This window comes from Hyla sarda, chromosome 6 (assembly GCF_029499605.1).
Source record: "Hyla sarda isolate aHylSar1 chromosome 6, aHylSar1.hap1, whole genome shotgun sequence".
Taxonomy (NCBI): Eukaryota; Metazoa; Chordata; class Amphibia; order Anura; family Hylidae; genus Hyla; species Hyla sarda.
Window position 1 is genome coordinate 74,938,142 of NC_079194.1, and position 22,304 is coordinate 74,960,445.

Here is a 22,304-nt window from a genome sequence, read left to right on the forward strand (position 1 = left end):
CACAAAATTTTCAAACTCACTATTTTTCAGGGACCAGTTCAGGTTTGAAGTGGATTTGAAGGATCTTCATATTAGAAATACCCCACAAATTACCCCATTATAAAAACTGCACCCCCCCCCCCACCAAAGTATTCAAAATGAAATTTAGTAAGTGTTTTAACCCTTTAGGTGTTTCACAGGAATAGCAGCAAAATGAAGGAGAAAATTCACAATCTTCATTTTTTACACTCGCATGTTCTTGTAAACCCAATTTTTGAATTTTTACAAGGGGTAAAAGGAGAAAATGTATACTTATATTTGTAGCCCAATTTCTCTCGAGTAAGGACATACCTCATATGTCTATGTAAATTGTTAGGCGGGCGCAGTAGAGGGCTCAGAAGCGAAGGAGCGACAAGGGGATTTTGGAAAGTAAGTTTTTCTGAAATGGTTTTTGCATGTTGCATTTAGGAAGCCCCTATGGTGCCAGAAAAGCAAAAAAAAAAAGCAAAAAAAAAAAAACACATGGCATACCACTTAGGAAACTAGACCCCTTGAGGAATGTAACAAGGAATGAAGTGTGCCTTAATACCCCACAGGTGTTTCACGACTTTTGCATATGTAAAAAAAAAATTTCACTAAAATGTTTCCCCCCAAATTTCACATTTTTGGAGGTACCCCATAAGTTGACCTGAAGTGCACTACGGGCAAACTACCATGCTCAGAAGAGGAGGAGCACCATTGAGCTTTTGGAAAGAGAATTCGTTTGGAATGGTAGTCAGGGGCCATGTGCATTTACAAAGCCCCCCGTGGTGCCAGAACAGTGGACCCCCCACATGTGACCCTATTTTGGAAACTACACTACACCCCTCACAGAATTTAATAAGTGGTGCAGTGAGCATTTACACCCCACTGGTGTTTGACAGATCTTTGGAACAGTGGGCTGTGCAAATGGAAAATAAAATTTTTCATTTTCACGGATCAGTGTTCCAAAAATCTGTCAGACACCTATGGGGCGTAAATGCTCACTGTACCCCTTATTAAATTACATGAGGGGTGTAGTTTCCAAAATTGGGTCACGTGGGGGGGGGGGGTCCATTGTTCTGGTACCAAAGGGGCTTTGTATACACAAGTGGCCTTCAATTCCGGACAAATTTTCTCTTCAAAATCCCAATGGCGCTCCTTCTCTTCTGAGCATTGTAGTGCACCCGCAGAGCACTTTACATTCACATATGGGATATGTTTTTACTCAGAAGAAATGGGGTTACAAATCAAATTTTGGGGGGCTTTTTTCCTATTTTCCCTTGTGAAAATGAAAAATTTAGGGTGACACCAGCATTTTAGTGAAAAACATTTTTTTTTTTTTTTAATTTTCCCTTCCAACTTTAATGAAAATTCGTCAAACACCTGTGGGGTGTTAAGGCTCACTATACCCCTTGTTACGTTCCGTGAGGGGTGTCGTTTCCAAAATGGGGTCACATGTGGGTATTTATTTTTTTGGGTTTATGTCAGAACCGCTGTAAAATCGGCCACCCCTGTGCAAATCACCAATTTAGGCCTCAAATGTACATGGTGCGCTCTCACTCCTGAGCCTTGTTGTGCGTCCGCAGAACATTTTACGCCCCACATATGGGGTATTTCTGTACTCAGGAGAAATTGCGTTACAAATTTTGGGGGTCTTTTTTTTCCTTTTACCTCTCGTGAAAATAAAAAGTAAAGGACAACACCAGCATGTTAGTGTAAAAAAAAATAATTTTTTTTTACACTAACAGGCTGGTGTAGACCCCAACTTTTCCTTTTCATAAGGGGTAAAAGGAGAAAAAGCCTCCCAAAATTTGTAGTGTCATTTCTCCCGAGTACAGAAATACCCCATATGTGTCCCTAAACTGTTTCCTTGAAATACGACAGGGCTCTGAAGTGAGAGAGCTCCATGGGCATTTGAGGACTAAATTAGGGATTGCACAGGGGTGGACATAGGGAAATTCTACGCCAGGGAATCCCAAACAGGGTGCCTCCAGCTGTTGCTAAACTCTGAGCATGCCTGGACAGTCAGTGGCTGTCCGGAAATGCTGTGAGCTGTTGTTTTGCAACAGCTGGAGGCTCTGTTTTGGAAACACTGCCGTACAATACGTTTTTTTATTTTTATTGGGGGGACAGTGTAAGGTGGTGTATATGTAGTGTTTTACCCTTTATTATGTGGTAGTGTAGTGTTTTTAGGGTACGTTCACACTGGCAGAGGTTTACAGTGAATTTACCGCTAGGAGTTTGCGCTGCGGCGAAAAATTTGCCGCAGCTCATACTTGAAGTAGTAAACTTACTGTAAACCTGCCAGTGTGAATGTACCCTGTACGTTCACATGGGTGGTCAAACCTCCAGCTGTTTCAAAACTAGAACTCCCAGCATGTACTGACAGACCGTGCATGCTGGGAGTTGTACTTTTGCAACAGCTGGAGGCACACTAGTTGGAAAATCTTCAGTTAGATTCTGTTACCTAACTCAGTATTTTCCAACCAGTGTGCCTCCAGCTGTTGCATAACTTCAACTCCCAGCATGTACTGATCGCCGAAAGGCATGGGAGATGTAGTTATGCAACAGCTGAAGGTACACAACTACAACTCCCTGCATGCAGAGACAGCTGTTTGCTGTTTAGGCATGCTGGGAGTTGCAGTTTTGCAACATCTGGAGATCTATAGTTTAGAGACCACTGCACAGTGGTCTCCAAACTGTGGACCTCCAGATATTGCAAAACTACAACTCCCAGCATGCCCAGAAAGCAAACTGCTGTGTGGGGATGCTATCAGTTGTAGTTTTGCAAGATCTGGAGGTGCACAGTATAGAGATCACTGTGCAGTGGTCTCAAACTGTAGACCTCCAGTTGTTGCAAAACTGCAACTCCCAGCATGCCTAAACGGCTCTCTGGGCATGCTGGGAGTTGTAGTTTTGCAACATCTGGAGGGTTACAGTTTAGAGACCACTAGAGTGGTCTCAGACTGTAGCCCTCCAGATGTTGCTAAGTAACTCACCGGCTTCCGTCTGATCCAGGGAGCTGCGTCGCCGTCCTCTTCTTCCGCCGATCGTCGCCCGCAGCTGTTGCCGATGGGTAAGTGGATCTTCGGCGCCGGTCCCTGTCAGTTTCCCCGTCCTGCCCCGCCTATTGTGGGTGGGCAGAACGGGGAAACCGAAAGTAAAGCCCCCCCGCCCCCGATCTGCTTTTGGTGGTCGCGTCTAGACCACCAATAGCAGAGATAGGAGGGGTGGCACCCCTGTCACCTCACTCCTATTGCTTCAAGGGGATCGTGGGTGTCTAGGACATCCGCGGTCCCCTTTATTTTCCGGGTCACTATAGACCCGTATGACCCGGAATAGCTGCAAATCGCAAGTGTGAATTCTGATGACCCCCCCCCTGGGTATTTGCGCGGGGTGCCTGCTGATAGATATCAGCAGTCACCCCGGTCCGGTCCCCGCCCGGCGTGCGGCGGGGACCGAAATTCCCACGGGCGTACAGGTACGCCCTTGGTCCTTAAGTACCAGGGAGCAAAGGCGTAGCTGTACGCCCTTGGTCCTTAAGGGGTTAAACTTTAAACATTACTATGGGATTCTACTAGGGAAATCATGTTTTATAATAAATGCCCCTTCCTGGATCCTCCCACTGCCCTATCTTCAGCAGCAGATCAGCACACAAAAAGAAGGCAGCAGCTTCTGCCCAACTACCTCTCTCTGCTAGAAGAGCTTAGAAGAACTTGGTGGAACAGCTTCTTGGATTCAACTGTGTGTTTATAAATACATTCGCATATTAATACAGAGGAGTCGGAGTTGGGGACTCGGAGTACAAAAAACTGCAGAGTCTGAGTCGGAACAACTGGGCTCTGTCATGCCTGCATAGGAGTGATCTGAGCCTGAATAGGTGTGATTACAGCCCAGGGACTACTTCAGCATCTGGCGACTACTTGCCTCATTTACATACTATGTGTGACATTTATATAAGTTGTTTTCTCCACACTTAAAGATGTGCCGAAAACATCCAGGCATGGTAGGACACATAATATAAACCCTTATGTGTTGCCACTCCTTTATATAGGGTTAAAGGGGGTACTCCACTGCTCAGCATTTGGAACAAACTGTTCCGAACGCTGGAGCTAGAACCGGGAGCTTGTGATGTCAAAGCCTCGCCCCCTCATGATGTCAAGCCCCACCCCCTCAATGAAAGTCTATGGGAGGGCGTGACATTATGGGGGGCGGGGCTATGACGTCGCGAGCAGTTTGTTCCAAATGCTGAGCAGCGGAGTACCCCTTTAAACTTAGTGACAAGTTTTCTTTAAGATGTGACGGCATGGGCCAAAAATACACCAAAATTAAGGCAAAAAATCTGGCTCAATCTGAGCCAACTAATAGTTGATTTAAATTGAGACTAGATAGTGTAAGAATTAAACAACAAAGATGTGGTCTCAAATGGCAGGAGGTGCTCAACCCCAAATGCAGTTGTGCATATATACTGGGGGAGCAAATCCTACCCTTGTGGTCTGTTGCTAAGGGTGAACCCCAGCATAAAAATGCATACAATGGGGGATGCCTGCAACAGACTACAAGTGCCACAATGGCCTCCTACACCAGATAGACGGTGTGGATGTGTAACAATTAGAACAATACAGGAATTTAGGTGCACTACTGTGGTAGATGTATACAATGACATTGGCTATCCCTCAACACTGATGTTAAAATTGAGACATTCGCCAGTGTATCCTTAGATGGTGGGCTCTGGTGTGTGTGGGCTCTGGTATGTCCTTCATCTAAGAATATACTGGTGAATGTCTCAATTTTAACATCAGTGTTGAGGGATAGCCAATGTCACTGTATACATCTACCACAGTAGTGCACCTAAATTCCTGTATTTTAGAGTGTAATTTTAGTGTAAGAATCCAACAGATTTGACAGCCTGACCCATTGCGATAAATCTATTTAACAAAACTTCAAAGTTAATGAATAAATACATTGAAAAAGTAAGTTTTGATTTCTTCTTTTATGTATTAGAATTCTTAAGTTTTTGGAGTCCACCTATGTACCTCCAACCCACATATTAGAGATGGAGAAAGTTGCAAAACAGGGTGACACAGTTTTGGTGTCTGGAATAAAGACTGGAAGCTCCAAACTAAGAGCAAGAATGTTGGAACCAGTATATGAGGTAAGTGAATTGGGACCATTGTGGGGCATAGTTTTTGAAGACTTTAAACATTTATTTATTTTGATTTTTTTATTTTTTTACTACAGCTGTGCTTTGTACTACAATCGTCAAATGATAAAGTACTTGATTTAGTGTATACAATCCAGGTAGTAAATGCTCTTAAATTTTTTGTGTGATAAAATGAATGTAACTTTTTGCTTTGCCGGGTGTCATTGCAGAACTTGAATCCTACAGAGGTCCGACTGCTTATTCTAGAAAACATTCTTCTGAATCCAGCATCTGATATTTATCTACTTGTTGGTTCCTCTATAAAATACAAAGTTCAGAAATGCAAAAATGGAAAAATTACAGGTAGATTTTATTTAATTCATTGGTCTGTTTCATGCACTGTAATTTCATATCGCCATAGAGGCCATGAGTGGGTGTTTTTTTTCTTTTTTTTCTTTTTTTCTTTATTACCAGTTCCCTTTTAAAGTTAACCTTTTAATCGATTTACTATTTTGCTACTTAGAACTGCGTGCACCATTGAATAGCTGTTTTGGTATAAAAGCAAACTGTGCCATACAAAATGACCTTTTTTATTTCTCTGCCAAGTGTCAAGGAGGTGGGCTAGGCTGCTCAAGTGCCACACCCTGGTGCACCTTCTTGCTTGTCCTCACCTCTTAGTCCCTCCTTGATTAACCTACATATGCCTGTACATCAGCCAAGCAGGAGCTTGGGAGGTGATGGCAAGTAAAAAGGTGTGTCTGGCTGTGGCCGCAGCCTTGACACTTATCCAATGGCGCTAGCAGCTTGAAGTAACAAATACAGCTGATAGATTCCCTTTCCTGGGACTTTTATACTGATGGTGTATTAGAATAGGGCATCAATATCACATATCTTTTGTTGGTGAAGGGAATGCTGTTCCCGTATACAGTACATACATGACTTGCCTTGTAAAATCTACATGGTAGATTTCTTTTTAGCCCATCTTTTTATATTCTTGCCTGTTCTCAGTGCAGGTCTCCCTTAAAGATACATTGCCCTTTGCCACATGTGAATCTATCATTAAAAATTTGTTGACATGTTTTGATTGCCTTATTTGTTGACATGTTTTGATTGCCTTTGACCCATATGATCAAAGCTTTTGACATGTCTGGGCAACCTGTCAAAAGGTGTTTTTTTTTTTTTTTTTTTTTTTTTTTTCTTTTTTTTTTTTTTATAGTAACCCATTTTAAGGCCCTGTGCACACTATGGATTTTTCGGTCCTAAAAATCTGTCACTAATCAGTCAGAAATTTTCAGGCATTCCCATGGATTTCTGACTTTAATATGCACGTGAATTCACATGTTAGTGTTTGAAAATCTGCATTGTACAAATTATGGCATGTATTACCATTGAAGGTAACGGATTGTGGTTCAGGAGAGGAATTCGTATAGATTTAAAGGGGTAGTCCAGTGGTGAAAAACGTATCCCCTCTCGGCCCAAATCGCGGGTGTCGACCCACGCACGAAGCGGCGGCCGACACGCCCCCTCAATACATCTCTATGGCAGAGCCGGAGATTGCCGAAGGCAGCGCTTCGGCTCTGCCATAGAGTTGTATTGAGGGGGCGTGTCGGCCGCCGCCTCGTGCGGAGGTCGACACGCCCCCTTCCCGCGGGCTGTCGGGGCTCCGTACAGGAGATCGCAGGGGGCCCCAGCGGTCGGACCCCCCGCGATCTGCAACTTATCCACTATCCTTAGGATAGGGGATAAGTTGCTCACCACTGAGTCACCACTGGACTACTCCTTTAAGCATTTAATAAATGATAACATCCATATGAAATTCCAATGTGTGTAGCTCAGTCCCATTCAATTGAAGCTCACAATCTAGTTTCCCTATATTGGACCCTATCAGTAGGGTTTTGTGTCATATATTGCAATGTGCAAAGAGAGAAAAAATATGGACCGTAGCACTTTCCCTTTCTGTTGAAAAATCTGGAGTACCTTTTTTTCAAAAGAATCGGGGGGGATAAAACAACATGGGCTCCTCTGAGCTCAGAGCAACGGCTCAGTTTCACGGCAAATCCCGCATGGTCACGCCTGGCGTGAGCAAGCGGGATTTGCCACGGAACTGAGCTGTCGCTGCTCCTCTGGACACAAGCTTTTCCATTTGACCAGTCTTCAAAAGAGCAGGTGATTTATGGGTTTTCAAAAGGCTATGTGCATATCTCCATAAGTAGAAATTGTCATCCTAAGCATTAGATTTAAAAATATGAAAAGATATATTTTTAACCTCTTCCATAATGCAAGTTTTTAATGCTCTTTTTCACTCGTTTGTTTTTATCTCCAGATTTGGCTATGCCATCTGATCAATACACTTTAGAACTACAGAACCACGTTCCTGCCCATGAGGGTAACAAGCATAAGCCAGTAGCCAAGCTGCTCCAAAGCACATCCACTGTCACTGCATTGCAGAAGGGTCAAACCAACATTATGCTGGTTCATAAGAATATCCTTGTGTGACGATTGTCTTTGGTTTCCACATGTCCTATGCACTTAGTTTATCCTGTATAACTTTTGTCAATGACACCACTTTAGAAGCAAGTAATGACTTGTGGGCAAAGTACAGTAACTATATTGTACTGCAGTGGCCTACAAATAGCATGCGAACTGTGTCATTTTGTCTATCCAAGAGTGGGAGGGGGCAAACCAGATCTCAAACAAGCAGCTCTGTGTAAGCACTGGCCCGACCAGCTGTGCGAAAATACTTGGAGTGGATAATTGTCATGGCGCGAGTCCACCAGCTGCAGACACGTGCTTGTCACCATAGCCCCTCCAATTATCGGCAAATCGCTTGTACTGGAAACTGAGGGGAAATATATCTGTGACTCTACATCAGAGGTAGAAAATATAGAAGGGAAAGATATTGCGGGGATATACATTTTTGTACTGATTTGGACAGCCCACTTTTCAGATGTGTTGAGGGAGGAGAATGCTGCTGTGTAAAGCATTCCCATTGTTTTGTTTGTCACAGCAGGGCATTGTGCAGCTAAATGGACACATGATGATTTTTACTAATTGACTCTGTTGTATGTGCACTTTATCCAGTTGTTTTAGAATCCGAGCACAGGCCTGTCCAGTGTTTATGGCTATGAAATAACATACAGCAGGGTTTTTTAAAGCTTGTAAGTTCAGAGTTAGTTCACCCCCTCCTCCTTTATTTTTTTTTTAATTTGATTTGAGCGTCCCTCAACAGAAAAAATATAGGGGTCTGCCTCATCCATTAGTGTTCTGGGAGATTAGCCTACTTGTCTACTTAATTTGATTCCATTAAAGGGGTTATCCAGGAAAAAACTTTTTTTTTATATATATATCAACTGGCTCCAGAAAGTTAAACAGATTTGTAAATTACTTCTATTAAAAAGTCTTAATCCTTTCAGTACTTATGAGCTTCTGAAGTTAAAAGGGTACTCCGTTGAAAACATTTTTTCTTTTAAATCAACTGGTGCCAGAAAGTTAAACAGATTTGTAAATTACTTGTATTAAAAAATCTTAATCCTTCCAGTACTTATTAGCTGCTGAATGCTACAGAGGAAATTCCTTTCTTTTTGGAACACTGATGACATCACGAGCACAGTGCTCTCTGTGCATCACTGTCCATTTTAGCAACCGTGCATAGCAGATGTATGCTAAGGGCAACATGGTAGCTTAGTGGTTAGCACTGCTGCCTTGCAGTGCTGGGACCTTGGGTTCAAATCCCACTAAGGACAACAATAAATAAATAAAGACTTATTATTATAATAATGTCAGCAGAGAGCAGTGTGCTCATGATGTCATCAGAGAGCATTCCAAAAAGAAAAGAATTTCCTCTGTAGTATTCAGCAGCTAATAAGTACAGGAAGGATTAAGATTTTTTAATAAAAGTAATTTACAAATATGTTTAACTTTCTGGCACCAGTTGATTTAAAAGAAAAAAGGTTTTCACCGGAGTACCCCTTTAAGGTTTTTCTTTTCTAAGTGCTCTGATGACACGTGTCTCGGGAACCGTGTCATCAGAGAGCACTTAGACAGAAAAGAACAACCTTCACTTCACTAATAGAAGTAATTTTCAAATCTGTTTAACTTTCTGGAGCCAGTTGATATATAATAAAAAAAAAAAGTTTTTTCCTGGAATACCCCTTTAACTTTAATGTAATTTAGGAAACTGACTATTGTGCACAGTGCTTGCATGGTTTGTCATGAAATTGACAATACTATCGGAGGTACACTTTAAAGGTGTTTGCTTCTAGAGAAATGTACTATTTTATTTTGAATCTGCACAGTATAGGACTTTAAAATTAGAAGAATTACTATTTTCTACACTTGTCCATGGGCTGTCTCTGGTATTGCAGCTTAATCACATTCAAGTTTAAGGGGTATTCTGTCCAAATATAATGGACAAATGCGTTCCCATGCAGAAAAAAAATTATAATAAAATCTGGCTTACTTACTACAGCTCCCGTTGTCAGATATTCTGATCTCTGCTCCTGTGCAGTAGGAGTGGGGACCAAAAGATCTAACTGTGAGAGCTGCAGGGGAGCTGCGAAGGTAAGTATACCAGCTTTTACAATTTTTACTGCATGGGAAGGCATTATGTCTAACAATCAGATTTGCTTGCAATATGATATACCTTTTATGGGTAGGGTCATACGGGAGTGCATCCGCAGCATATTTGACGCTGAGCATGCGCTGCTGGCACTCGCAGAGATACTGTGTCAGCTGGAGACTGCCGGTGGGAGATCCGTAGATACAAGCATCGGTACTCCTGTCTAGGTATTGCGGTTACACACTTGTTATGGTGCCTCATAGTGTTTGTTTGATTTGTTCTTCTATTGTGCCCATAGCCGATGGGCACAAATACCTAAAAGCTCATTCCCACTGCCTGGATTCTCTTTGGATTTGTGCTGTTGACACTAGAGGCAGCTTCTTGATGGCACTAAGAAGTGTAATATTTGATTGTAGGAACCCCATTTTAAATATTTTGGCAGTCATTTTTTTTCCTTAATGATTTTCTACATATCCGTATGCAGGGAGCTTCTAGGCTGCCAAATGGTACCATCTACGTGGTTGAACCTGGATATTTAGGTAACCTTTTTTTATTTAATTTTTTTTATTAGGTTTGTGATTGTCTGCCTAATAATCATACTTAGAATCTCTTAAAGCGATCCTCTAGAGCAGTGGTCTTCAACCTGCGGACCTCCAGATGTTGCAAAACTACAACTCCCAGCATGCCCGTCCGGGCATGCTGGGAGTTGTAGTTTTGCAACATCTGGAGGTCCGCAGGTTGAAGACCACTGCTCTAGACCAAAGCTTCTTACATTTTTTTTCTACTGGTGGTGTCTGGGCCTCACCATCTGTGGTGGAAGTCCATACAAAAATAAAATATTTCTCAATCTACCCTTTGACTCCGAAACTCTGTCTAATCTTAGACAAGTACAAAATAAATTAAAGGGGTACTCCGGTGCTTACACATCTTATCCCCTATCCAAAGGATAGGGGATTAGATGCCTGATCGCGGGAGTCCCGCAGCTGAGGACCCCCGTGATCATGCACGCGGCACCCCGTTTGTAATCAGTCCCCGGAGGGTGTTCGCTCCGGGTCTGATTATGGTCGACCACACGGCCGGCGGCGTGTGACGTCACGCTCCGCCCCTCAATGCAAGCTTTACGGGAGGGGGCGTGATAGCTGTCACGCCCCCTCCCGTAGGCTTGCATTAAGCGGCGGAGCGTGACGTCACACGGGGGCGGAGGCGTGACGTCACACGCCGCCGGCCCTAGCTGCGGGACTCCCGCGATCAGGCATCTTATCCCCTATCCTTTGGATAGGGGATAAGATGTGTAAGCACCGGAGTACCCCTTTAATAAGGTTTCTGAACCCAATACTGCTGCATCCCGAGAAAGGAGTGTGGTGCTTATGGTGGTCATTTCAGTAAAACTGCTTTACCATCATTTAGGGGGTGCTTTATTGGTGAAGCCTGCCTTATAAAAGGAAAGATTAACTTTAACTTAAAAGTGTAGATAAATATAGATATGAGAAGCAGGTATATAAACAGCATGTAAAATACTGTATAGACCTACAAGGGGTCAAGTTGCCTCCCAGCATAAACAATATGAAAAAACCTCTAAATAAATATAAAGGTGTGGGGGAAGTGCTATTTAAGACATAACTTTTAATATATGCTTACTAAAACACACCAATATGTGCAAAGTGATTATTCCCACATAAAAATAAAATCATGCGACACAGGATCTGTTAGGATCACCACCCATCTGGTGGATTTATCATGAATCTAATGTGTAGATACACATATTTAGTCGTGAAGCTCTAATAAGAAATATATATAATTCTCAACGCGTTTCTACTCCAATCAAGTGTCCTCAGGAGAATATCAAAAATAATAGAGATAATAAGAGTATCACATTTAAATAAACATGGTATTACTGAGTGACCCACGATACAGGGTATCACTCAGAGGGTGTGATCTTTCCCAGCTGAAACAGGAGAATGCCGGCACGACAGTCCTTGCCGTGGTTCCGGACACTGTCAGCTGGTCTAGGTGCCGATCACAGGATCCCGGGAGGTGCGCCGGTTAGAATCACTCCGGCTCCCCGCCACTGCGGTTTGCGCACCTCCCGGGATCCTGTGATCGGCACCTAGACCAGCTGACAGTGTCCGGAACCACGGCAAGGACTGTCGTGCCGGCATTCTCCTGTTTCAGCTGGGAAAGATCACACCCTCTGAGTGATACCCTGTATTGTGGGTCACTCAGTAATACCATGTTTATTTAAATGTGATACTCTTATTATCTCTATTATTTTTGATATTCTCCTGAGGACACTTTTGATTGGAGTAGAAATGCGTTGAGAATTATATATATTTCTTATTAGAGATTCATGACTAAATATGTGTATCTACACATTAGATTCATGATAAATCCACCAGATGGGTGGTGATCCTAACAGATCCTGTGTCGCATGATTTTATTTTTATGTGGGAATAATCACTTTGCACATATTGGTGTGTTTTAGTAAGCATATATTAAGTTATGTCTTAAATAGCACTTCCCCCACACCTTTATATTTAGAGGTTTTTTCATAATGAGAAGCAGGTATCCCTGCTCAATCCCTGGTCTGGACACTGGGCGCGGAGTGGGTGTGGCCCTCACCCGGAGTAATCACAAGGAAAGAGAAGAACTCCAGCTCAGTTCAGGAAAATATGGCTTTATTCACATCAACGAGGCAACAGGTACTCCCTGTATGTGAATAAAACCATATTTTCCTGAACTGAGCTGGAGTTCTTCTTTCCTTGTGATAAATATAGATAATACCATTATATGTATATTTGTAATAAACATTGGTTAAAAATGTGTATATTTTTGTCCCTACAGCTATTGTCTGTGTGTCTCTGTGAGGAGACCAAATACAGGAAGTGAGGCTTCTTGTCCCGCCTTCACTTCCTGTATTTGGTCTCCACACAGGCAATAGCTGCAGGGACAGCATTTTTTTTTTTCTACCCAAAAATATACATGTTTTTAATCAATGTATATGACAAATATACATATAATGGTATTATCTACATTATATTAAAAGGTTTTTTTAATAGGTACACTTTTAAATTTCTCTTTATTCTTTACAGGTTTCACTGTCCACCCTGGTGACCGGTGGATTCTTGAAACTGGAAGATATTATGAAATAACCATTGATGTGTATGACAAGTCTAGTAACAAGGTCTATGTATCAGATGTGAGTGTCTTTTATAATTTTATCATGAACAGTTTAACCCCTAAAGGGGGTTTTTAAAATTTTGCACTTTAATTTTTTTCCTCCTTGCAGACTTTGATTGTTGCATCTAAACTGTTAATGCCAGTCATCACTCTAATCAGTGATGTCCAGGGTAATGAAGAAAAGTGTCCCTGTAGTGGAATGTGACCCTCCGCACAGGGACACCCTTTTCTGCTTTGGGTGACCGTAGCGTTACGGCTGACAGTTCATTCATTCCCCGATATGGGGGAGAAGCTGAGCTGCGCCCGCGGGTCACATGCCATACATTCCCTGATGTGCTCAACTTCTCCCCCCACAATGATTTAATGATATGTGTTCCACGGCGCAGCTCAGCTTTTCTCCCGCAAGCGCGCTGTCCCCATAGCGGGGAATGATTTAACTGTCAGCCGCAGCGCTTGTGCTCAGGGTTTCTGTGCACTGTCACCCGTGGGCGCAGGGCTCACTAGTGGAAAATGATTTACCTGTCAGCCGCTGCGCTTGTGCTCAGGGTTTCTGTGCACTGTCACCCGTGGGCGCAGGGCTCACTAGTGGAAAATGATTTACCTGTCAGCCGCTGCGCTTGTGCTCAGGGTTTCTGTGTACTGTCACCCGTGGGCGCAGGGCTCACGGTGGGAGGAGACATCCTCCCGCTGTCAGCTTGTTCCCCGCAAGCGCGATCCCCATATGATCTGGCAGCCGCAGCGCTTGTTGCTATCACAGCAGGAGACGTCGTCCTGCTGTGGGAGCCTAAGACACACTGAAGAGAACTGTTAAACACACAATATAGGTGGTCACGCGACACGCGCAGATAAATCAATAAAGTAAACACAAACTGTGAAAGTGTAAATGTTGAAAGTCCCAAAATATCTAAACGTCAAACTCAACTGTGACAAATATGCAACTTTTCATAACAATCTCAATAATAAATCCCCTCCCCATAATGTGTGCACTTAGGGCCGTTTTCCCATAGTTTTTGATACTCCCGCTCTTTTGTGTGAACCCAGCCTTACGGTCTGAACTCAAGCTAGATTGTTTACAACACATAACAAATTTGGTGTAGGTCATGTAAGCCACAAATTGCCTCCCCCCCCTTCTTATTATGGCTGCAGGTTCAGGGTACACGGGTTGTTTTTACTACACCAAAATCATGATGATTTATTTGAGCTAATTTTTTCTTATTTCTTTCTTGCGTTATCATTATCAGAATGTACGTATTGAGGCGAAGATACCGAACGAATATTTTGATGTTCTGGAATCCTCCTTGAATGGGTCTTACCATCGTGTGAAGGCCTTAAAGAGTGGTCAAACAATTATTGATGCAGCTCTGACATGTATGGTGGATGAGGTATGGAGTGTTTACATTCATCTCTGTTCTGGTTTCCATAAAGAAGATAAAAATATATACTGCTCTAGTGTAGACAAAAAATTATTTTATTGAAGAAAAAAAAAAGGTTTTTGATGGAAATTGATAACGGTAAAAACGTATATCCATGTAATGTTTGTTTCCGTTTGATTTACCCAAAAAATATTTAAGAGTAAAGATGTTGCTTTGCTCTGTAGAATACTTCACATACTTCATGTTTCAGGATGGCGGTGTTCATGTTTTACCAAATCCAGTGAGGAATCAGCAGGAAGTGGAGATTTACTCACCAATTTCTGTGTCACCCGAAATCCTAACGTTCCCCTGGCAGCCGACACCTGGAGCCTATCAGTATACAATCGAGGTAAATCAATATGGTATATGGATGACGTCTGAATATTTCTATACACTATAGTCATAATTTACATAAAGAATGTGTAATGTTTTAACTCTACCTTGTGTATATATAAAGGTAGGTATTTCATGTTTTGAACAGTTTTATGTATATGAAAATACCATTATGCGTAGACCCTTTGTGCATTATTTATGCTTTTATTGTTTATATCAAGGTACAAGGTGGAAGTGGCAATTTCACATGGTCGTCTTCTAATAACTCTGTGGCCACGGTGACTGTCAAAGGGCTGATGACAACTGGAGATGACATTGGTGTCAGTGTGATACGTGCTCGGGATGTTCAAAATATTCTACATTATGGAGAAATGAAGGTAAGTGTTAAGAAGGTCAATGGGATTAATACATAGAAAGTTGAGGAGGTCAATGGGATGAACTACACAGTTCATTTTAACCCCTAATCTATCATCTGTATGCTAGTCTACTTTTAAATATTTAAAGGAGTAGTCTATGAAAAAAACATATTTTTTTCATTTCAACTGGCTCCAGAAAGTTAAACAGATTTGTAAAGGACTTCTATTAAAAAAAATCTTAATCCTTCCAGTACTTATCAGCTGCTGAAGGTGAGCTGTTCTTTTCTATCTGACAACAGTGCTCTCTGCTGACACCTTTGTCTGTCTCAGGAACTGTCCAGAGTAGCAGCAAATCCCCATAGCAAACCTCTCCTGCTTTGAACATTTCCTGAGACAGAGGTGGCAGCAGAGAGCACTGTTTTCAGACAGAAAAGAACAACTCAACGTCAGCAGTTTAGAAGTACTGGTAGGATTAAGACTTTTTTTTTATAGAAGTAATTTACAAATCTGTTTAAGCTTAGGGGGTATTCCATGAAGAAGAAGAAGAAAAAATTTTTTCCAGATCAACTTGCTCCAGAAAGTTAAACAGACTTGTAAATTACTTCTATTAAAAAATCTTAATCCTACCAATACTAATCAGCTGCTTTAGTTGAGCTGTTCTTTTCTGTCTGAAAGCAGTAGGATTAAGATTTTTGAATAGAAGTAATTTACAAATCTGTTTAACTTCCTGGAGCCAGTTAATATGAAATTTTTTTTTCATGGAATACCCCTTTAACCTTAGTCTGAAAAGCAGCTGTTACGCCCCCTCCCATAGACTTGCATTGAGGGGCGGAGCCGTGACGTCACAACGCTCCGTCCACGTGATCGACGGTATTCAGACCCGGAGCGAACACGCTCCAGGGACTGATTTTAATGGGGTTCGGCATGCAAGATCACGGGAGTCCCCAGCGGTGGGACCCGCGCGATCAGGCATCTTATCCCCTATCCTTTGGATAGGGGATAAGATGTCTAAGTGCCGGAGTACCCCTTTAAGAATGGATCGCTCGTGATTCACTTCAACATCAAAGGACATGCAGCTCAGTGAGTAAATGTAAGAATTTCTTTGCTTTACTTTACAGTAATGGTCTCAAACTGTGACCCTCCAGATGTTGCAAAACTTCAACAACCAGCATGCCCGGACAGCCAACAGCTGGGAGTTAAAGTTTCGCAACATCTGGAGGGCCACAGTTTGAGACCACTGATACAGGCTTCACAATGCTACAATATCAATGGGGCGAGAGAGTAGGGAAGATGCTTACAGGGGGTATTCTTATCTTGTGCGTGTCATATATATTGAAATAGGGATACCTCTAAAAAAAAAAAAACCTATTCCTGCATCCCCATTTTACTAGCAAAGTTAAATAAAATCCAGTCATCCCAGGAACATCTGCACTGATTCATGCCGACAGTCTCTCTATCTATCTATAGATATAGATTATATATATATATATATATATATATATATATATATATATATATATATATATATATATATATTGGACTTTATTTGGGTAGGTTTATTAATGGGGACAATTACTGTGCCATGACCATATTGGGGAGACTTGTGTGCAGAGGAAAACTTGACCAGTTGCCCATAGCAACCAATCAGATCACTTCTTTCATTTTTGAAAAGGCCTCTGCAAAATAAAAAGCTATCCGATTGGTTGCTATGGGCAGAGCTACGTAATGAGGAAAGAGTCTTCACCTAGGCACACTTTTATCTGAGAGCACTTTGATGTTGATGATTTTCCCAAGAGAGGGTACACTTTATAGGGTATACCAGTGTAGCTGCTATGACTGTACTATATGGGTTATGGTGGTCAAGGATGCTGTGTATATTGTTTATATTGATGATTACGCTGCTTGAGTCAGAGGTAAGACCACTCTATGGGCATTTGGCGAGTACCTATGTCTTATAACCTTTTAGGCCAGGGCTACACTGTTATATTTTTATATATAAATATTTTTTCGTTGTAGCACAACTGAGTGACATCTGCAGTCTACAATACTCTGCCGCTAGACATGCTATCCTCTATCCAAACGACAGAGGATAACCTGTCTGATCGCGGTGGTCTGGTCACTAGGGACCACTTGGCATGCTCTTCTCCCAGCTAGTTCTAGTTATCGATCACGGTCTTAAAGGTGTACTCCCGTGGAAAACTCTTTTTTATTTTTTTATTTATTTATTTTTTAAATCAACTGGTGCCAGAAAATTAAACAGATTTGTAAATTACTTCTATTAAAAAATCTTAATCCTTCCAATACATTTTATGGGCTGCATACTACAAAAGGAAATGCTTTTCTTATGATTTCTCTGTTGTCATGACCACAGTGCTCTCTGCTGACCTCTGCTGTCCATTTTAGGAACTGTCCAGAGCAGCATATGTTTGCTATGAGGATTTTCTCCTGCTCTGAACAGTTCCAAAAATGGTCAGCAGGGAGCACTGTGGTCGTGACATCAGAGAAATCCAAAAAGAAAAGCATATCTTCTGTAGTATACAGCCCTTAAAAGGTACTGGAAGGATTAAGATTTTTTAAATAGAAGTAATTTACAAATCTGTTTAACTTTTTGGCACCAGTTGATTTAAAAGAAAAAAAAAAAAAAAAAGTTTCCCACGGGAGTACCCCTTTAACACGAAGAGACCCGACTGATCATCCTACCTTTTAGGACATAGGTGAAGAATCTTCTCCAACCACTATTATGTGTGTTTTATGAATATTCGTGTGGATATTTTTTGTTTTTTGTTATGCTAATTTCCTAATATAATCTGACTAGGTGTTTGTGATTGAACCCACTGGCATGGAATTCATACCTTGCTCAGTTGAAGCCAAGCTGGGGAAACAACTTGAGCTTCCTCTTAGGATTTTTGGCCCTTTAAGTGGAGACACCGAGGTGGTGACACTGAGCGACTGTTCACACTTTGACTTGGCTGTAAAAATGGAGACACCTGGGATATTTAAGATCCTGCCAGGTTTGTAAATGTGTAGACATTTTCCCTGCAAGTCATATATATTTAATTATTTGTCTTTATTTTATTAAGCATATTTTTAGACATTTGTTTAATTTTTATCTGGTTTAGGCATTGTTTTTCGGAACCTTGGAGATGCCAGCTATTGCAAAACTACAACTCCCAGCATGCCTGGACGGCCAAAGGCTGTCCAGACATGCTGGGAGTTGTAGTTTTGCAACAGCTGGAGGCACCCTTTAATGTGACTGACACTCATTTTAATCATCATTCTATTTAACAACTCATACCAGACTGAAGTGGTCTCTGTACAAAAAGTAAACAAATATGAGCAAGCCATAATTTTCCTACAAAGTTAATTTTACTTTTTTTTTTTTAAATCAAAATGTTTTATTAAACATTTTTGTATAGAACAAACACACAAATTCAAGAACATACACAGAAACCCAGAACCCCTCCCTCCCCTCCCCCCAACCCCCTACAAAGTTAATTTAAAGGGGTTGTCAAACTATTAATAAATATCCTGTGAGACTGCTTGAACACTGCACAGTTCCGGCTGTACAAGGCCATTTCCAGCCGCTCCCATAGACGAATGTAGTGATGTGCACATTTTAATTGAAGACAAAGAGCTCTGTATTTTCTGTTCAGTCTCAGTCAGATTCACAGGAAGGGGCGTTCCCCAGCAGGCGTGACATCATCTGAAGCCATACAGGGGAGAACTTACTTCATTACTCTGCTACACACAGTCCAGAGAAGTTCAGTGTGAGATGAGCTATGATTGGCTAAAGCTGCTCACACCCCTTTTAGCACTCCAGACTGCAGTTCCTGATTTTTGGACTTCTGCCAGGCCAGCAGGAGTCCAAAGTCTGTATAAGAGATGGGGGGAAATGTGCTCTTGACAAGTAGGGAGACACCTAGTGGCAGCTTATATAAAGAAAAATAAAACCTAGAAAACTTTTTTCTCTATCGGCTCCATTGGGGGACACAGACCGTGGGTGGGTGTATGCTGCTGTCTCTAGGAGGTGTGACACGATTATAAAAAAAAAAAAAAAGTCGGCTCCTCCCAGCAGGATATACCCGCCTTCAGGCTCTGAGCTAATCAGTTTAAGCTTAGTGTCTGAAGGAGGTGGACATGGTCTGGATTTCTCCAGACCAGGTCTTCTGATTTTTTTGTTTTCCTAGTATAGAAACGTGTAGGTTTTTTTATTCCTTTTTCTTTTCTGTTTTCAGGTGGGGACTCCGGTTCCCTGTTTCCCCATTGCGAGTAAGGGGGCACAGACATTGCGTATATGCGCTGTTCACCCCCCCTTGCCAACGGTCAGCGCTTGGGTGGGGTACCTCATGGGTCCGGGTCCCCCTATTTCCCTGCTCGCAACGCTCGCGCATAGCAGCCGGGCCTGATGCAGGTAACTAAAGCTGACTGAAAACTTCACTGAAGACTCCATTAGGTAAGTACCCCCCCCCCCCCCCTTTTTCACATAGGTACGGACTCGCAACCTCTGGAGACCCCCTGTTTTTGGCCCACCTTTAGGTTATGGGGGCTGGCTTATACAGGGGCTGCACTTTATTCTGGGGGAGCAGTGGCACCTGAGGGGGCATGTAATATGGGGCACTTCACTTTAGTGTGTGTGTGTGCTTGGTGCAACTACATCCACAGCACCTTATATGCGGCTGTCAGCCGCGGCGCTGTTTCGGGCCGGGCACTCTCAGCGCCGGCTTGCTTTCGCTTTGCCGACAGCGCCTTATTCGCGGCTGACAGCCGCGGCGCTGCTAGGAGCCGGGCGCTTCAGCGCCGGCTTACTTTCACTTTTGCCAGCAGTCTCTGCCGACGCTTAGACCGCCCGCTCTATTCCCCCGAGCGCATATGCGGCTTACATGTGCGCTCGAGACAAGGAGCGCGCCCCAGGACAGTTCTTTTCGGCCGGTCTGTAGCTCCGCCCACAGGGCTGGGAGCTCTGAGGCGCGAAGCAGCCTCCAATCAGCGTCGTGGGCGCGATTTTCAGTGAGAAGGGGTCAGTTAGTTACTGCCTTGCTTCAGGCACTCCCCTCTCTTCCTATTGGCTGGCCTGTTCATTAACTCTAGCTGCGCGGAGAGAACTCTCCTCACTGCAGCTGACAGGGGACACAGACTAGGGTGAGAAAGTTCCTGTCTCCTTTTCCCACATTATGTCCGTACCCAGAACTGTTCCTCCCTATAAAAACAGAAACCTGGAACTTCAGTGACTTACTTTGTCTGTAAGCTCTGTAATACCAAGATGTCTGGCTCTGCTGAGCCAACTTGCCCTGCCTGCTCCACTGCTCCCCCAGACCCCCTGATGCCCCGTCGGTCCCAGTGGGTTCAGCCACTCCACCAGCCTGGCTCTCTTCCCTGACCCAGTATATGGCTGACTTGACCGAAGTCTCCCGTTCGGTGGCTGAGGCCTCCTGGGAAGTGGTGTCTGCCTTGAAGGGGTCTTCCCTGCGCAGGACTTCTGAGTGGGCCCACTCCTCGTCTCCACATACTTCACGCTCCCACAAGCGTACTAGGGGTGCCTCATCTGACTCTTCCATTGAGTCTTCAGATACATGTCAGCGTTTCCCTCGTGGGTCACGCACCCCTGTCATCTGGGCAAAAACGTCGCTCCTCCAGAGGACGTTCTCGGAGTCGCCGCTCTGCCACACCAGAGCCACTTACCCGGTCAGGGTCGCCCCCCTCCAGGACTGCCTCTACTCATTCACATTCCCCTGGTGGACGAGGCTTCCGAGCCGACATCTGACTCAATGGACCGCTCAGACTCAATTGCAGAGGTGAACTCATTGGTGACAGGCGTAAGAGACACCTTTCAATTGGTGGACCCAGGATCTTCGGATGTCAATCCAGGAGTATCCTTTCATCGTGCTAAGCCAGCACCTCAAAGGTTCAGCTCTCACGCTGACTTTGACGACATTCTGGAATCTGCATGGAAACATCCAGACAAGAGGTTCCCAGGAATCAAGACAATTCAAGAACGTTATCCATTTGACAAGGACTTTGTTGCTAAGGTGGTATCCCCTCCCTCAGTGGATCCACCAATCTCCCGGATCTCTAAGGCAACTACACTGCCTCTGGCAGATGCCGCTGCCTTCAAGGATCCCACTGACTAGAAGGTAGAATCCTTAGCAAAGTTTGCTTCTGAAGCAGCTGGCTCTTCTCTTCTTCCCATCTTCGCCTCGACATGGGTGTCAAAGGCCCTGTCGGAGTGGTGCCAAAAGCTCCATCAGGATATCTTAGTGGGATCCCCCCCCAGAAGATCTATCTGCTCTGGCTCTCCAATGCTCTAAAGCTGGGGACTTTCTGTGCGCAGCTTCCATGCAGTCAGCCCGTTGTTCTGCCTTTGCTGTGGGTCACCTAGCGGCTCTCCGCTGCTCTATGTGGCTTAAAGCTTGGAATGCGGATGCCGCTTCCAAAAGGTCTCTCACTGAGCTTCCCTTTATGGGTGGCTGTCTTTTTGGCAAGCGCCTTGATGAGATTATCTCTGAGGCAACAGGAGGTAAGAGTTCCTTGTTACCTCAAAATAAGGCTTGCCCTATTTCCCAAAGGAAGTCTGTCACGATCACACCCTCTCGGTCCAGCCAAGACGCTAGAGAGAGTGTGATGGTGCAAGGGTTAAAGCCGCCAGACCTCTGGGTATCCACTACTAGTCCCAGCAAGTCACCAAATTAACCCTCAGATAAACGTGTTTCCACCCGATCTGCCTTCAGAAAGGTGATCTCATATATTTAGAGATCAAAGACCAGAGCTGATTAATTTAAACATTTAATCTGATAAAAGGTATCACAATGCTATGCATAAAAATACACAAATGACATACAGGTATAAGAATATATATGAGTTTAGCAAGACGAGGTCAGAAAGCAAAAATGAAGTTCTTACAGCACAATGATATTAGCAGTCCATGAGAGAGAGTGAGGTTCCAGGTGTTCTTAGGATGGTCTTGTCAGCTTGTTCCCCAGCATTGAACACCCAACTTTTAGTCTAGCATTGTTTAAATATATCATAACTGCTTTCTTGGGAGGGAGACTCCATTCCCCCCTCCCCTCTGATCTTCTCTCTTCCTGGCCCCTTATCTGTTTGATTATATGATGGGACCAGAGTGCATGACTTCAAAGAAAATGTAAACACACAGCCAGATCCCCAATAAACTGCATAGTTACATAGTTAGTACGGTCGAAAAAAGACATATGTCCATCAAGTTCAACCAGGGAATTAAGGGTAGGGGTGTGGCGCGATATTGGGGAAGGGATGAGATTTTATATTTCTTCATAAGCATTAATCTTATTTTGTTCCAGGAATGTATCTAA

General features: G+C 43.3%; 1 protein-coding gene across 1 annotated transcript in view; it reads left to right on the plus strand.

The window, feature by feature from the left end:
- LOC130275783 (nuclear pore membrane glycoprotein 210-like) overlaps window positions 1–22,304 on the plus strand; it is a 134,070-nt gene that overhangs the window by 24,010 nt on the left and 87,756 nt on the right. The window contains exons 5-13 of the mRNA XM_056524188.1: window positions 5,005–5,155; window positions 5,374–5,506; window positions 7,467–7,625; window positions 10,172–10,240; window positions 12,791–12,897; window positions 14,120–14,260; window positions 14,502–14,639; window positions 14,845–15,000; window positions 17,795–17,990. Of these exons, the coding sequence (XP_056380163.1) occupies window positions 5,005–5,155; window positions 5,374–5,506; window positions 7,467–7,625; window positions 10,172–10,240; window positions 12,791–12,897; window positions 14,120–14,260; window positions 14,502–14,639; window positions 14,845–15,000; window positions 17,795–17,990 (1,250 nt within the window). The remainder of the gene's footprint in view (window positions 1–5,004; window positions 5,156–5,373; window positions 5,507–7,466; window positions 7,626–10,171; window positions 10,241–12,790; window positions 12,898–14,119; window positions 14,261–14,501; window positions 14,640–14,844; window positions 15,001–17,794; window positions 17,991–22,304) is intronic.